The sequence below is a fragment of the Cyprinodon tularosa genome, unplaced genomic scaffold (assembly GCF_016077235.1).
Source record: "Cyprinodon tularosa strain WSP-4 unplaced genomic scaffold, ASM1607723v1 ctg98, whole genome shotgun sequence".
NCBI lineage: Eukaryota > Metazoa > Chordata > Actinopteri > Cyprinodontiformes > Cyprinodontidae > Cyprinodon > Cyprinodon tularosa.
Genome location: NW_024039762.1, coordinates 360,354 through 378,465, shown reverse-complemented (window position 1 = coordinate 378,465; position 18,112 = coordinate 360,354). Strand labels below are relative to the sequence as shown.

The 18,112-nt window shown below is 38.7% G+C and overlaps 1 protein-coding gene across 2 annotated transcripts in view; it reads right to left on the bottom strand.

Annotated features, from left to right (window-relative positions):
* LOC119777067 (cyclin-dependent kinase-like 5) overlaps positions 1–18,112 on the bottom strand; it is an 87,560-nt gene that overhangs the window by 64,091 nt on the left and 5,357 nt on the right. For both annotated transcript variants that reach the window (XM_038275825.1, XM_038275826.1), the window contains exons 2-3: positions 10,290–10,496; positions 4,586–4,620 (exon numbers count right to left, since the gene is read on the bottom strand). In XM_038275825.1, coding sequence (XP_038131753.1) covers positions 4,586–4,620; positions 10,290–10,383 — 129 coding nt within the window. In that variant the 5' untranslated portion in view covers positions 10,384–10,496. The remainder of the gene's footprint in view (positions 1–4,585; positions 4,621–10,289; positions 10,497–18,112) is intronic.

Below are 18,112 nucleotides of genomic sequence, written 5' to 3'. Positions count from 1 at the left end.
GAGCCCGGACACACTACGGACACACTGGATAGATGGATGGATGGATGGATGGATGGATGGATGGATGGATGGATGGATGGATGGATGGATGGATGGACGGACGGATGGATGGATAGATAGATAATTAATACACTTCATAAATTATAAATAACCAGGAGACATGACAACTGATTCTAATAGAAATTGTAATCTTACTCTGATCATAGAAGTTGCTTAGAATTACAGAAGCAGCTTCATACCCCTGGGCTCACTTTTTAGGAAGTGGCCACGATTAACAGTTAAAGTTGTAGGGAAGCGGCTGTTCCAACCGTTGCATTTCCGTTGCAATTCTCCCGAGTGGTGCCCGACTTTACACGAGTGAATAAAGTGAATGTGATTGGTCGATTATCAAGGGGGCGGGATTGTTATGGTGGAAGGTTCCCAAACAAGTTTGGTTGTGGCCAGTTTATTGGAAGCATCCTGCTAACCAGTTGGCAACTTAGTGCTAGCAGGTTCCCAATGGGAAAATCCATTGGGACCAAGTAGCACTAAATTGGTGACTTAGAAACGACACTGTCAAGGAACGCTATGGACAGAGGAAACATGCAAGAGGAGAGTTTTGTGTCGGAGGTCATGGATGAGTCTCCTCTGTTATACATTTTTATTTAGAGGAGGAAAGTGTGGACAAAGATGTTGTGGAAGAGGACACCAGGGCGGCAGAAGCTTGGTTTGGTGTAGAAGGCTTCCAGCCGTACATGTTTGAGCCCTTGCCTCGCAACGCTGCCAGTTCTGTTAGCTCTACGCCTGCCGAAAACACAGACGTCCATCCCCGTGAACACAGAACCCGGAAGGAACTCAATGGGAAAGGAAATGACTCTGATTTCTTTCGGTTGTGTATATTAGCTACGACATATGAATCAAGATGCAAGGACGTCGGTCTCAGTCCATTCCCAAATCTTTGCCACGTACAGAATGAAGATTATAACTGTATATCCAGACAGAGGAACCGTCTTAATTAGATAAACTACTGTGGAAAACATCAGTTCTGACATGCAACAGGCAGTTAATATTAAGGTGTAATAAACTCACACATCATCAATGATAATTTTCCTAACAGAATATAATGACATTTAATTTTCATGCTTTTTAATTTGGACTTTCTTGCAATTTTGATTTTTCCAATACTATAACAATACCTTTGCCTTTAATTATTAAAGATTAGTGAATTGCCAATGTACTAAATTATGCTATACAAATAAAGTTGCCTTGAATCCATGAAGCAGTCTTTTGAACTTCATCTACCAGTTTTGAGTAAAACCAAGTAAGTAAGAGAAGTGGCTCCTTTGCCCCAAAGCACTCACAGGAGGGCCAGTCTTCTTGCAGCAATACCTCCTAAATACAGCAAGAGCTTCCACTGTAACATGCTGGTGTACATTCTCATCATCCAGGTCATAGTCATTACAAAAAAGGTTAAAACACAATCCACTGGACTTCCAAGTTTGAATTTTCAAGGAATAACATTGAGTTCAAGGTTATATACCGTAGCCCAACTTGAAAGAATGACAAGAAGAAAAAAAAGCTTAGTCAATGAAAATAGATTATTATCGATTTTACACCATGGAGACTGGGAAAAATGCAAAAAAGTGATGTCATTTAGCTACTAGTGTTACGGTAACTTTTGGGACAACTAGTGGCCACTTAGTTATCACTGACAGCTGATTAGGAGGAGTGGAGGTGTCCCAGAAGAGAGCAGCTGAAACCATATTCATGCCATTCAATAAAAAGTTTGTTTGACTGAAAGTATTGTTTGCCCAACAGTAACTGGAAAAGCACAAAAATATTTCATGAAGCACATTTTAAAGAAATTATATGAGACCAGAAAGTAAATGTGACAGGATTAGCTTAGCACTTAAAGTGTGAGCATAGGTTAATTCATATCCATAAAACAAATGGAAGAACAACTGCTGGCTCCCTTTCAACAACCAATCAAACAACTAAAGGGCTGGTTATCCTCCCGCAGCAGTGTGTCGCAGTGAGCTTGTCGCAGATAAGGGGTCCCAGTAGGGCTGCAACAACGAATCGATAAAATCGATAAAAATCGACGTTTAAAAGCGTTGGCAACGAATTTAATCATCGATTAGTTGTGTCGCGCGATTAATGCGTCATCCGCCGCCGCCGTCATCCCGGGGAAGAAAAAAAAATATGGCGGAGCGAGTCAGCGCCGCAGTTGCAGTGTTGCCAACTCAGCGACTTTTCAGACCCCTCCAGCGACTATTTTTTTAAAAAGCGACTAGCGACAAATCTGGCGACTTTTTACGGTGTCACTGGCGGCTTTTGGAGACTCTTACGTGAAAGCATGTATCGTTCCTACTCTTCTCCTCCAGCGGCAGCTGCTGCCGTGGGGCGCCTCCCCCATCCCAACGCCTTTCTCCCTCTCCCACAAGAATCCCTCTCAGCGCTGCAGTCAGAGCCGCAGGATTTTAGTGAGGAGTTTACCCTCAGCGTCCAGACTGCAAATGAAGCGCGCATGCGCCGGGATTGACGGCGCAAATTGATCACAATAATTAAAATAGCCTGCGCTTTGTAAAGTGAAAAAAGTCGTAACATGCAACTTTTGTAAAAAACAAATGAACATGGCACGGAAGCACCACTGTTATGACGCAGCACCTGAAAAGAAAACACGTTGGAGCCTTCGATGGCAGTGAAGAGAGCTGATCAGCAGGATGAGTAACCATGTTTGTTTCATTTTAAAGTGGGGAAACGTAAGTTAGTTTCTCAGATAGCTCATCTGATGCTTTCCTTAGCTTGTTAGTAGGTTACAGACAGTGATAAGGTTGGCTTCTTATTTTACTTTTAATTTCATTTGAATTAGCTTAAGCAGCGTTTATATTTTCTTTATAAATAAATAAATTTGCAAATTATGAGGGCAAGGCTTTTAAAGTTTAAATCTTCTGGCAAAGAAAGTAAAGATCCTGCAATTTATGGAAGTAAAGCAGAATAAAATCCAGCAAGATCAGTAATATGTCAATTAATTATCTGCCACATTCCCATGTAAATATCTGTCTTTGGAGGATGTGTTTTTTTACCACCCCTAGTTCTCTCATTTTTATTCCAAATACAATTTATAATTAGAATCACAGGGCTATTTTTATCTCTATGGTTAAGTATTTTCTTAAGTAGCAACTTTAACTGCTATACTTTCCTGTCTTAAAAGGCAGAACTCTTCTAGTCTAAAAAAAACTCATTTGTTGAAATGGGGGGGCCTATTGTTTGAACCCCTTAGGGGCTTTTAAAAACAAAAATGTCTTTTTTTGCGCTTTATGAAACAAAGTACCCTATATTTTGTGGATGTACAGCTACATTTCTCATGTAAGTTTGCGTAGTTTTAAAACAAACATTTATTTTTCATATTGCACCAGTACAGTTAATGAGAAACCTGTACTTGTGTGCTTGTTTGTTCTGTCTAAAATGTTTATTTTGGAATAAAGAGGTTAATATAAAAAAAATATTTTGTGTCCGATTCATCGATTAATCGAAAAAATAATCGTCCGATTCATCGATTTTCAAAATAATCGTTAGTTGCAGCCCTAGGTCCCAGCATTCTTGCACACCTCGCTCTTCTAGCTGGTCCTTCTTCACGAGTCGTTTTCCACAATGGCGGTCAAACATACAAAACAAACCGATAAGGTACAAAAGAGGAAATAAGCATAGTTTAGAGCGGATGTAGATTCGACCAATCAGAGGCCTCCTGTCTGCGGTCACCGACAATTTCGGAGAGCTGCATCAGAGTGTCTGTGGAAGGGGCGGGGTCACATTTGCATTCACTGTGACACACCTAGACGACCTGGTTTCTGAGTATAAATCAGCCTTAAGCCTTGTATTATGAAAAACTGAAAGTTTTAAATAGCCCCACAAACTGTGAGTTTATTAACATAAAGCTATGTTTATCAAATTAAAGAATAAAAAAAATTAGGATTAATCGGGGATAATAATATGAAGGTCTTTTATTAACATTAGATCTGAAACTACCAAATGAGAAAGTGACACGTTTTTCTTTTCTGTAGCTTCTACGTATTGTCGACACAATCTCTTCTACTGGATTTTTGTGATGCCTTAAAAAAAAGAAAAGTATACACGTAGACTAATGGACATTGCACAAATACATGACGGAATATATTTTATAGATTATCCAACTATTCAAAAAGAAAATTTTTAACTGGTGTTTTACATCATGAGACAAAATGAACCATGTCTTCTTTATGTTGTATTTGAATATTTGAATAAGAAAGAAAATGTAGGCTGATGCATAAAGTCAGATATAGATATGATTATGCTTTAAATGTTTCAGGTGTCATCAGATGAACTGTTCTTCACTTAGATAACTTTCTATTGGTGTATTTCATCAGTCCTAATGGGAAAAAATACCAGTTCCTATAAATAAATTATCTGTACTATCTAGAAGTAGTAGAGGGGGGCAGCAGATCAGAGTCCTGGACAAAAAGTCCAGATTGGTGCATCCCAGCATAAAACCAGTCATCATCTTTCTGAAACAGTTTTTAAATATGGGAAATATACAACAGAAATACGATCAAAGTTTAGAGCTTACCTTGTGTCTGCACTTCAGAACAACACCATAAGCACCTAAAACAGAAGGAAAACATGTAAATAACAACTTCCAGTACTGTCTTTGCATTAACTGAACCTGCAGAAAACACTTATCTATCTTAATTTACCCGTTAAAACTGGCAAGGCAAGAGTCAAAGCTTCTAAAATCAGCAAAGTCTTTGGAATCTTACATCTTATCATGAATTAAGAGCATCTTGAACATATAAAACAAAAGGTTGTTCAGTAAGTAGGACACAAGCGTTGGAGAGCCGGAGCGGTTGTGGTGTTATCGACCCTCGCAGTCACACATGTTCCCTGAGGGTTTAGGAGAAAGTCTGGGACCGAGCAGCCAAATAACAAACTGCTCTGTCCTCCTTCTCAGGTAAAATGAGGACACAGGAAGTTATCTGTCTCAACTGGACGCTGCTCTGATATAAAGTAAAGGCTTCTACGCAATTCATCCATGTCTGATCTAAAACGGTAAAACTAGAAGGACCTAATACATCATGACTTTGATAAATTCTCACACTATAAAGTAAATTTTTGGTTCTATTATTTGCTTTTTTCCAATCAGTTACATTGTGTTCAAAAATGAAAAATAAATATGTGAAAGAGGCATCTAAGTTTATCCTGCAAGTTTATTTGAGTTTAATAAAATTTTACAAAACAGCTCAAACAAAATTTCAATTCAGTTTATTTATATACAGCCAACTCACAACACATAGTCAACACAAGACACTTTCCAGAGATGATTTACCCGGATCATATAGTCGAATTGGTTTGGTAGGTCGGATTAGATGGTTACGATAATTGGTTTTCACCCGTGCAGAACTGCCGTGTTATAAGCCGGGTCCATTTTTATGTCATCTCTGAATGATTCAAGCTGAAGGAAAGCCCCCCGACACCATGTTGATATTACAAGTACATTCGGCAGTGAAGTGTAATGATCTTGGCACTGATGACTGGTCCAATTACTCATTTTATTCACCTACCTAGCTCTGCCCAGTTCTCATTACCTTTCACCTGATCCACCTGCTTTAACCTCTATTTAACCAGCCCTCTGACCAGTCATCAGTGCCAGATTAACGAAGTGTTCCTGTGTATTTCTGATTGCCTGATCCTGACCTGTTCTGCCTCTGGACCTCTCTGCCTGCCGGTCCCAGTTCTGGCCTGTTTGCCTGACCTGTCTTTGAACTCCAGCCATATTTCTGCCTACCTGTTTACCAAAACTGGAACTGTTCCCCTAATCCATCCTGGATTTCCCTCCAGCACCTCTTCAAACCTCTGATCTCCTGGCTCTGACTCCTGAGGACGTCTTTGACACTGGCTTTAGCTGAACCCTCTGGATTATCCTGCCTCCCTTTGTGTGCTATGTTCTGATCTCCTGCATCTTCCCCGATCTCCAAAAGACCATGGTCTGGCACTCTTTGGGCAGCACCCACCGCGTATCGTTGGCAGCCTCCCGGCTAGAACCTACCTCATCCTCTGGGTTCGGACTAAACCATAAGACCAGAGGTTTGTCCCTAAGATGCCGACACTGTTCTCTGTGGTTCTGTCTTTATTAAATGTTTTGTTAAATCTAACTGCATTTCTGCTTCGAATACTAGTTCCTTTTGTTCTGATCCTGACCTGGAGATGGGGTGTTTAAAATGATCTGCAATGTTGGCTAACACTGTCCTTCATGTGGCTTGTATGAAAGTTTTTGAATATTCTTTTTCTACTTTCCAAACTTTTCCAGAAACTTCTCCCTGACGTAGCTGCTTTGCTCATTGGTCTTTGCTGTTCATACATGTTTACAATAAGACCTCTGAAGTCTGCACAAAGATTTATACTGAATTTATGTGATACAAAGGTGGTTGCTGATGACTTAAGGTGACTTCGAAAGCCAGTTGCTTGCATAGGATTGTATTTCCGGGTACTAAAGAAAAAAAGGCTCCAAGTGCATGACATATTTTCCGGTTATGATTAAGATAAAGTCTTTATAAACTTTGTTAAACTGTGACTCCATCCTGGAGAGAAATATCAGCTGTCCTGCTGCCAAATTTGTTTATAAATGTTGGAGCTCGACCTGTTTTTCAGTGTAGTCCTGTTTCTCTGAATGTGACTGGCTGGATGTGCTCTCTTCATCCTCTGACTTGGGAGCTGGCTCGGAGCTCTTCTGCCTGGCTGTGTGCCTGGACGGGGCCGCCTGTGGATCTGATTGACAGTTGTCTTTTGTATCACTGCTTGTTTTTCTATCTCTGCTTCTGTCTCCTTGAACCCCAGTCGGCCTTTGCAAATGGCCGCCCACACTGAGCCTGGTTCTGCTGGAGGTTTCTTTCTGTTAAATGGGAATTTTCCTCTCCACTGTCACTAATGCATGCTCGGTGGCTCATCCAGGAGGAGGATGACATCCAAATCAATGTCTGGATGCAATCAACCGGTTTTCCTAACCAATCTCACAGTAGCGTCTCTATAAAGTGCCTTGAGACGACATATGTTGTGAATTGGCGCTTTATAAACAAATTGAACTAAACTTAATTGAATTATAAACTAATTTCAATTTAGTGCTTATAATGTAAAAGTTTCCAGGGATATAAATGCTTGTGTATGGCATTGTAACCTGTTTACACCAATCAAAAAACTGTTTTAAATTATGTTCTAAAAGATGCTAAGCTATTTATCTATTTGCCAAAACCACCATATTCATAAAAAAAAAGACTTTGGAGATACTTACATAAGAGAGCATTTAATTGTTAGGGTGAACAAACATAGAGTACTTAGCACAAAATCATTAACAATATTGACTGAACACAGGATCGATAGGGAAAATCAATAACACTGGGACCATGAGTGCGAAGGCAGAGGCTGATAAACGTGTACAGCTTTATATTTTAATGTGGCACTAAAAGCACTGAGTTCCTTCCAGAACAACTCATCACTGGAGAGGCACTCAGCTTTTAAATGTCTAACTCAAAGTTTCCCCGTGTCCTCTAGTGGCACATTATACACACATTCTAAATGTCGGTGTAGGAGCGGGAAAACTGGGACAAGTGGGTGGCCTCGCTTTAGGGCTGCTGCATCTTTATTCAAACCGAGCTGCTCGAGGCAAAACACGAGACAGAAGGAGATGTTCAGAGGGACTGAACTTTCCGGCCATGGAGCCCTAAAGCTGGCTGCATTACATAAACACCAAGCACAGCTTTATTCCTACTAGTAATGATACCAAGGCATTGTGTCTCAAGTTGAGTTAAATGTATTCTTATTACATGCTATTTTTTCTAGTGGGTGAGTATTAAGTATTGTTGAAGAGTTTAATTGCTTAATAAGAAAAACGGGGGAGGGTTTATCACTAAACATCTAAATGGATATTTAGCTCAATAATTCAGTATATATACACTACCGTTCAAAAGTATGGGGTCACATTGAAATGTCCTTATTTTTGAAGGAAAAGCACTGTACTTTTCAATGAAGATAACTTTAAACTAGTCTTAACTTTAAATAAATACACTCTATACATTGCTAATGTGGTAAATGACTATACTAGCTGCAAATGTCTGGTTTTTGGTGCAATATCTACATAGGTGTATAGAGGCCCATTTCTAGCAACTATCACTCCAGTGTTCTAATGGTACAATGTGTTTGCTCATTGGCTCAGGATGCTAATTGAATATTAGAAAACCCTTGTGCAATCATGTTCACACATCTGAAAACAGTTTAGCTTGTTACAGAAGCTACAAAACTGACCTTCCTTTGAGCAGATTGAGTTTCTGGAGCATCACATTTGTGGGGTCAATTAAACGCTAAAATGACCAGAAAAAGATAACTGTCATCTGAAACTCGACAGTCTGTTCTTGTTCTTAGAAATGAAGGCGATTCCATGCGAGAAATTGCTAAGAAATTGAAGATATCCTACAGCACAAGCAGGCTACTGCGGGTACTATTTAATGAAGATGCCAGTTGGGGACATATGAGGCGTCTGTTTCTCAAACTAGAGACTCTAATGTACTTATCTTCTTGCTCAGTTGTGCAACCCGGCCTCCCACTTCTTTTTCTACTCTGGTTAGAGCCTTTTGTTTTGTGCTGTCCTGTCTTAAATATATTTTTTTACTCTGACGCCATCCTTTCAATGAATTGCAGTGTCTGATCAGGAGATGACAGTTCTCTTCAGATCTTAATGTCAACAAATAATGACAGAAAAAATGTTTTAGTACAAATAATGATGTTTAAAAAGAAATTGTAGGGCATTCTTAGATGGGACCAACCAAGGGCCCATCTAGGAAAGTGGGGACATTTTAAATGGCTACTACTGTAGTTATCCAGATGTTAACCAAAAAGATTCAACTTTTCATTTAATCAGAGTATCTTCCTCTCCATATTTTTTGTAACATTGGTGTATTGCGCAAAATATATAATTAAACTTCTTATGACCTTCTTAAATGGTTTATTGACAGAGTTGCCACATTCATAAGCTTTTTTCTTCCTAATTTACCGCTAGCAAGTCGCCTGGCGGGAGACAAGCTCCGCCTTTGTTGCTTTACTGCGTCATCAAACAGAACAGGCCTTTATGTGTCAACCCAGCATGGCAGGCCTGGAATTTACTAACCAAGCCAGGGAGCTTTACTCGTTATGGAAAGTCAAACAGAGCTTTGACAGGAGATTGGAGCAAGACTCCGGGCAGAGAGCACCAAAGCCGGGGTTCTGTCAGATCAGCATAGCCAAAGTCAAATCCTGTCTATCCCTTTAGTTTACCACTTTAACCCCTAGAACCCTACGGACCCACCGGCGGGTCCAGCTGCTACGTGACCTCATGATTTTAACAAACCCCCAGTATTGATGTAAAAAACACATTTGGCACAGTTTGGTGACATTTTTGGATAAATGTACCAAAATGGCCTCTCCGCCTAAGAAATTTCTCACTAATACCATTCTAAAATAAATATGATTCATCTGATTGAGTCCAAATTTGGTATATTTTTACACAACATTTAGATTTAAAAGTCTGTACTACTTTTTTGTGCTATAAATAATATTTTGGTAGTGTTTTGCAATGTTTATTTCAAAGAAAATTTTGGCGAGGTTCAAAAAATGCAAAATATTTTGTAATTTGTCCCTAATATTTCAGGCAGGGTCAAAGCTACAATGGTGCTGACACCAGAAAACCATTCTATGACATCTTACCTTTACAGACGTACCAAAAGTTTCTTCTTAAATCTAATAGCTGTGAGGCTATAAGTGAAAGTGTGTTTTTGTCAGGCAGAAATTTATTTATACCCCCTGAGGGTGTAAGAGGTTAATTTTGTATAAAAAATAGACTTGAAATTACCTCAACGGACGTGTGTCCCTTTAGTCATACAAAAAAACGACTTAATAACTTACTTTTTGGTGTTTTTAAAAGCGTATGGCGATCTCACCTTAAACTGTTTTTTTTTGTTAAAAGATTATAGTGCCAAAAGGTTACTGTAAGCTCAGGATAAGATAATAGCTAATAAAAGAGGGCTGCTTTGATGAATAAATGGGAATAATCTTGAAAATGGTTAATTTTTAAGGAAAATAAATCTTCTACTTATATTACAAAAACTGAATGACTTTTTTTTATTTTACTGTATGTGTTAAAGTCTCTAATTAGAAAGAAAAGGTCAACATTTAAGTAAGTCAGGCCTCAAAGGAAACCAGAAATCTAATTCTCTTTATTCTACGGTACATAAAAAAAAAAAGATCCTTACCTTCACCCACAATCCCAAGGACTTCAAATTTATTCATTACATCACCGATGTCAGGGATCTTCATGAAGTCAAAGGTGTGATGTGTGAGGTGCATGGAGCTCAGGCACGGGGGCCCCGGCTACATCCAGCTGGTGGCCCCAGACATGGACACGTCTGCTGGAATCCATAATAAGGACCTCATGCCTTTTTCTAGCTGCTCGTCTTCACCTGGACGAAAGCAGAGCACCAAATGAAAACACAGCAAGAATGCCTAAAGGAATCAGTTTGTATAAACTGGAAAAACTGTTTTTAACAAAGTCATGTCACTACAAAAAACACAAGCTGATACATATTGACCAGACATGCACCATTTTATTGTATCAGTGTTTACTAAAGTTATCAGAACTCTAAAAAGATCAATCTTTTCTTCATGTTGTTCTCATTGTTTTATATTTAGTGACTCACAGCTGCTCGTCCAACTTCCATTAGGAAAACAATACCGGGACATCCATCCATTTTCTGACACCCTTAATCCCAAGTGGGGTTGTGAGGGGTGCTGGCACCTATCTCCTGCTGTCCATCACAGGGCAACACAGAGGCAAACAACCGTTCACGCACACACTCACACCTAAGGAGAATTCAGAGAAGCCGATTAACCTAACAGTCATGTTTTTGGACTGTGGGAGGAAGCCGGAGTACCTGGAGAGAACCCATAAATGCTCAGGGAGAACATGCAAACTCCATGCAGAAAAAACGGGACCGAAACCACAACCTTCTTGCTGCAAGGCAGCAGTGCTACCCACTGCATCACTGAACCAGACCATTAAATACAAAACCAATGGATTTAAAAACTATGTCTTTCCTAAAGCTTTGAAGGGACACTCACATTCCATCTTCCCTTCACATACCTCACACACACATACACTACAGGCACCCCTGCTGACAATCAAATAGACCACCAGCCTGTTTCTTTGAACAGTTAAGGTAGGTTCATAGTTCATGCTGTGAACAGAGAAATCCATTCACAATGTTTCACACAAATAAATCACTTCTATAAGAAGAGGAGGAAGAAAAACACAATAACAAATAGGAGCCCAAATTGTATCTACATAGTTTTACATCCTTTACATCTGTTAGAAAGGTCAAAAAGCATCACTGTTTTTTTAGGTCAGGCTATATAATCAATTCAATTAGCGAGATATAAAGTACCAGTTCTGTTGGACAATAAGCTGCAGATCAAACTGTATCCCTTTTCCTGTTCATCCTCCTTCCAATTTCTGTGCCTTAGTCCAAACTATTGCCGCCCTTGCCATCAGATAAACATGAAATCACTTTAATAAGGTATCAGCCAACCAGCTACAACAGCCTCGCCACTCCTGGATCGGCTCCCTACAAGGTTTACATAAGGAATGTGACTGAGCAAAAACATCTGATCGATCTACCAAGAGAGAGTTTGAGGGTTTTGCTGTAGAACTCAGTTGAATTCAGGACTTTGTGCATGACAGTTAAATACCTCTGCACTATACAGCCGCTAAACCATTAACCTCTCCCCGAAAAGCTTTTTTCCCCCAATATTTTATTGTCATTACACTGTCACGAGTACAGAGTAGGGATGCACGATATAATCGGCCCCCTATCGGTATCGGCCTGTATCGGCCTTAAAACTGAATATCGGACATCGGCCACCCCACCGATATTTAACCCGATATTTGATCAGCTTCTGAGTTTCTAAAGTCTAAAAAAAAAAAATACTACTTCTTCCTCAAAAATGTCTTTTTTACAGACTTAAAAACTTCTAAAGACAAGGGCAAAAATATTGATGCATTAAAATATCACAATATCTTCATATGCTGATATATTGCCATTTAAAAACACCATATCAATCTCTTTTACTAATGAAATATTGCTATATGTCATCGTTATGCTACGAAATCCCCCCAAAATTCACGAAATTTTGCCATATTTTTATATGTTGATATATTGACGCGGTATCGATCTATTTTACTAACAAAATCTCACAAGAATTTGCAAAATATCACGAGAGTTTGTAGCAGAACGATGAAATTTCATGAGATTTTGAAAATAAAATAGATCGATACCACGTTTTTAAAAATCAATTTGATATCAGCATATGAAAATATATTTGAGTATATTATTTGTCAAAGTGTCAGAAATGGATAACAAAACTGCTATTTTCAATGACTACTTATTTTTGTCCAGCTTTAACATCGGTATCGATATCGGTTATCGGCTACATGAGTTTTAAAATATCGGCATATTGGATATCGGGCAAAATACCAATATCGTGCATCCCTAGTACAGAGCAATGAAATTTCCTCTCTGCATTTAACCCATCCCTTTGGGGAGCAGTGGGCTGCCATTGAACAGCACCCAGGGAGCATTGAAGGGGTTAAGCGTCTTGCTGAGGGACCCAGAGTGGCATTCCGTGGGAGTGGGGTTTAAACTGTGAAGGGTCTTGCCTGGCAGCTAATTCCCACGAGCTGGGATACAAACTCAGGCTTCCAATTTGCAGGATGGGAAACCTACCACTTTAACCAGCCACTATCTAAAGACCAAATGGGGTTTGGAGGTCTATTGCATAGCTTCTGACTTTGACAATAAATGAAAAAAACAACCTTAAGATGACATTAGTCTGAACTAAACAACGTTTGCACTCCTGTTCTCTTGAGACTAACGAGACCCAATGGTTATAAATGCATTTTGATAAAACATCTAAAACATTTCCTGAACTGTAAAAGCACATGAACAAATGTCCAAATACTCATCTATCAGTGGTGATCCTTTTCTGCTAAGGTTGAACTTAACATAACGCAGCCTTTTCCTAGAGTTCGAGTAAAACGTTTCCAGCCGTTGATGTCTGCAAGCATGTCTTTGAATATTCTCTGAAAGTGCAAAGAAACTGATTTGAAACAATAGTAATTGTGCTTTCGGTTTTGGTCTGATAACATTTTCCAAGTAAGATGGAACTAAAAACACTCTGACATGCGAGTGACCCGTAGATATCTGATTTCTTCCAAGCTTTTGCTGCAGGAACCCTATTTACGCTTCTAATGAGAGAGAGACACACTTTGATAAAGTTGAACAGTTAGTTTACATGTTTGTTAATTAATGTGTTGATAACTAATCATTATATTACTGTAATAATTCATTGATTGATGCTTTGAGGCATTGGATATAAATAACTCTAAAACAGATGTGTTAATATTATGATAGAAAATAATCATAGTTTACCGTAACTTATACGCCCAAAGAGAAGACATATGAAGTTAAATATATAGATCACAATAGACAAGGACTCTACTTTAGTAAGAAATAATCCCTCCAAACACAGCCGTTTCTTTTCCTAGAATTAGAATTAAACTTTATTGTCATTGCACTGTCACGAATACAAAGCAACGAAATGTGGTTTGCATCTATCCAGAAGTGCTATACAGGATATAAATATTATTACAGGTGTATGTACACGCAAAAAGTAATAGTTAGGGACTGTAAAAAGTTGTGTATAAATGTAAATATGAATATGGGAGCTACATGCACAGATTATACAGATTATACAGAATATACAGGAATGTTAGGAAAAGGAATATATACGTATTAGTGGGTTTATAATACAAGATAAATAATGGCAGATAAGATTTACTAGATTTCCTAGTTATCATACTATGGAGGAAGAGGTCTATGTAAAAAGTAACACAACCAGGAACACTTACTGCGCTTTCATATTTAAACAAAGAGCCCTAACAAATAAATAAAAGGGTTTATCACCATGTCTGCTCCAAACAAGCTTTATATGTTTTTTTATGTGTTATAGATTTATTGAAAATTGTTGTTTTTTTATGCACAAATATACCTACATGTGCTTTAATGTTACTTTTTAACTCCTAGATTTCCTACTTGGTTGAACATTTTGTTCAATCTCATATCCTGAGCTATTTCTATAGTTATGCTGCTATAGGCTTAGACTGCTGGAGGACATAGGGACCCCTATTTCATCATTCTGCTTCATTCTATCTCTATTATCCCACTCTGAAGAATCTATTAGTTCAATCTCTAATGTTCTTCTCTCTCTGCTTTTTCTCATAGTAGCTTTGCCTCGTCTCTTCCTGTTCAGCTGTGACTCCAGCTGTGCTGCTGCCATCAACACCTTTGTTTATAGCTGTTGGAGATCAGCCTGTTTTTCAGTGTAGTCCTGTTTTTCTGACTGTGACTGGTTGTATGTGCTCTCTTCGTCCTCTGACATGGGAGCTGGCTCCGAGCTCGTCTGCCTGGCTGTGTGTTCACAGTTGCTTTTTGTATCTCTGCTTCTGTCTCCTTGAACCCCAGTCGGCCTCAGCAGATGGCCGCTCACACTGAGCCTGGTTCTGCTGGAGGCTTCTTCCTGTTAATAGGGAGTTTTTCCTCTCCACTGTCGCTAAAAGCATCCTTAGGGTGAGGGATTGCATTTGAGCCAATGAGTCGATGCAATCAACTGGTTTTCCTTAGATAGAAAACTTTGAATCAATTTGACTGTATGATCTGGTGAACTGTAAAGTGCCTTGAGACGACATGTGTTGTGAATTGGCACTATAATCTTTTTGTAATGCTTTAAATTATCCCTTATCTTCTTTTTACATTCTGTGCTTATATTCTTAAATGAAGCAAACTTCTCTTATTTTCTCTTCTCTTTAATCTTGAAGTAGCAGCACCCTTTTTAAAACTAAAGGCTGTTACAAGATATGAATAAAACTGATTTAAATTAGCACAGCGAAGGCTTTAAGCACAGTCCCTAAACCACCATTTATAATCCTCTTTAACAGACCTCCTTCGCCTGTAAAATGCCCTAATTATTCAATTTCCCCACTCCCAGTTAAAAACGTAAGTATTCTGCCTCAAGTCTTAAGCATTAGCTATGATAACTGATTACCTTATGTGAATATTAGTTTAAATAACGCTGCTTTAGAGCTACAGAGGATGTGATACAGCACTGTCAAAACAGGCTGTGGGGAACTCTCAATATTGTGTAACAGAACTGACAGGAGATTTATAAATAAAATGTGAAAATCCAAGCTTCAGATACACAATATTTGACATCATACTTTCCCCAGCGTTCTTATGTTTTCAGCGGAATAAAACAGAAACACACACACACCCTTAATGTGATCAAAGAACCTCCTCTGGTATCAATGCACTCTTTTACAGTTATTGAATCAGATAAGACTCCAGATACCACTTTCCCCATTTCATCTTCCCCTTGCTGGAGAGCTCAAGGACTAAGCCGTTGCCTACTAACACTTCCAGTCTCCTACGGTGCCGTGGGCACTGGGCCGCTCATCACTATGCAAAACCACAGCACCAAAAATAAACTCTGGTTCCCTGAACGCTAAATATTGCTGTGTGGTCTTATCTTATTCAGCCAGAGAACCATTGATGAGGGTAAACTGACAGCAACTGGTGCCAATTTTAAAATAAATAAAACACCTCTGATTAAGTCACCTGCAGTCATGTATTATCGTTTCACTTGGCATGCAGCATTTTATTTATAGGTCAGATGTTTAGCTTTCTATCTTTATTATTATTTCTTATTTCAACTGTTGCGTATATTAGCTGCAACATATGAATTAAGACGCTATGAACGAAAAAATTTGATTGACAGATGACCGTTGATATGATATATATCCCTCTGGGATTATTAAAGTAAGTCTTATTCTGATGATTGGCTGAATTTAGGTGTACAGGCTGACGTATAACTAACTGCCCTGCATAAGATAACGAAGATTTTAAGACAGGATTTTTTTTAAAACAGAAAGTTTATAAATTTTGGGACAATGTCGTCTGATAAAGAGTACATTTATAAACATGTTTAAGCCAGAATGATTTGACTTTTAAATGATTTCCCTACGACTTTAAAGCTTATGTAAACCAATGATTAATAATAAATGGGTCAGCTGTTTTTTGTCTGTTTGAGTGAAATTACTGGAATCATGCTGATTGATTAGATAGCTATCGACAGTACTCAAGTTGAGGGGGGGAATGAGGGGGGGTGGCATCCCCCTTTTTAAAAAAAATCTTAAAAAATCATCCCCCTTCTTAAACGGCCATCCCCCATACCATCCCCTGTGACATTTTATTAAAGGAAAATTCCGGTTTTTAACACTTTTAGCCCATTTTCTGTAGTGTCCAGGATGAAATCAAATGATCGACACCAAAATTTTGACGATTGGTCCTGTCTCTGCTTTTTGGCTCATGCAGAATCCCCCCCTGGCTGCTTCAGAATGGCTTCCATTGTGCATGTCCGATAATGTCCTTAAAACAACCTTAAACGTTCTTTTTTTAAAATATGCTACTCACCGGGTCGTCAGCGCTGTTCAATGACGTTCCAAAAAAAGTTTCATAATGAAAAAACGTTCCTGTAGTGTTTTATTTAGCATTTTGTAAATCCCATTGAGTTTTGTTGGAATAGTCAATATCCCTCCGCCACCGGAAACGGAAAGGGGGCCTGTTTAGTCTTTTCGCAAGGCTCAAGTGTTTCTGCTTCACTCTGTGTACTCCGACGTCGAGGTGCTAACGTCTCTGTTAAACACTTTAAAAAACTCTGAAAATGGAATACGAAAGGTGGATTCTTGAGGAGGACATATTGGACTTTGAGTTTGACGGTAGAGGATACCGTCGCCAACTAGTGGTCTGGAGTGTGCAACGCTTCAGATTCGAATGGAAAGCGGAAGTTTATAAGCGGTTGTGATGTATCGGAAAAAATTGTTCTGGGATTTACAAAATGCTAAATAAAACAAGACAGGAACGGTTTTTCTTCACGAAACTTTTTTTGGAACGTCATTGAACAGCGCTGACGACCCGGTGAGTAGCATATTTTAAAAAAAGAACGTTTAAGGTTGTTTTAAGGACATTATCGGACATGCACTATGGAAGCCATTCTGAAGCAGCCAGGGGGGGATTCTGCATGAGCCAAATAGCAGAGACAGGACCAATTGTCAAAATTTTGGTGTCGATCATTCGATTTCATCCTGGACACTACAGAAAATGGGCTAAAAGTGTTAAAAACCGGAATTCGCCTTTAATGAATGTGTAAAATTTCTACTATATATTAACAGTAATGGCAATAATATTACCCTTTCAACATTTGGCGGGCTGTGGCTTACGTATAGCCTGAGCAAAATAAATAAAACCATAGAAGTTTCCTACCATGACTATGAAGTTGATCCCAGTAAAATTAGTCCCTAATTAGATAGGGGCAGTGATAGCCATGCCAGTCTATGGACTGACTGCAGTTCTACTGTAAGGCGACATGGTCAAAGGTTAATGACCGCCGTACCTGACATGTAACAACCATACCAGGCATATTACTTTCGGTCGATAGACTATAGCAATTATGCTCTGTTTACTTCCAAAGGAAAAAAAATCCATCATCCCCCTTCTTTTTTTTTTTTTTTTTTTTTTTTTTTTTTTACAACTAGACCACTGGATACAGGAGCAATGTGTGTCTTACAACTCTTGTGCAACTCTCCTTTACATAACATTGCAAAATTCTCCTCCAATATCCTCCACAGTTATACAGGTGCTGGTCATAAAATTAGAATATCATGAAAAAGTAGATTGATTTCAGTAATTCCATTTAAAAAGTGAAACTTGTATATTATATTCATACATTACATACAAACTCATATATTTCAGATGTTTATTTTGTTTAATTTTGATGATTACAAATGACAACAAATGAAAATCTCAAATTCATCATATCAGAAAATTAGAATATTGTGAAAAGGTTCAAAATTGATGGCCCCTGGTGCCACACTCTAATCAGCTAATTAACTCAAACCACCTGCAAAAGC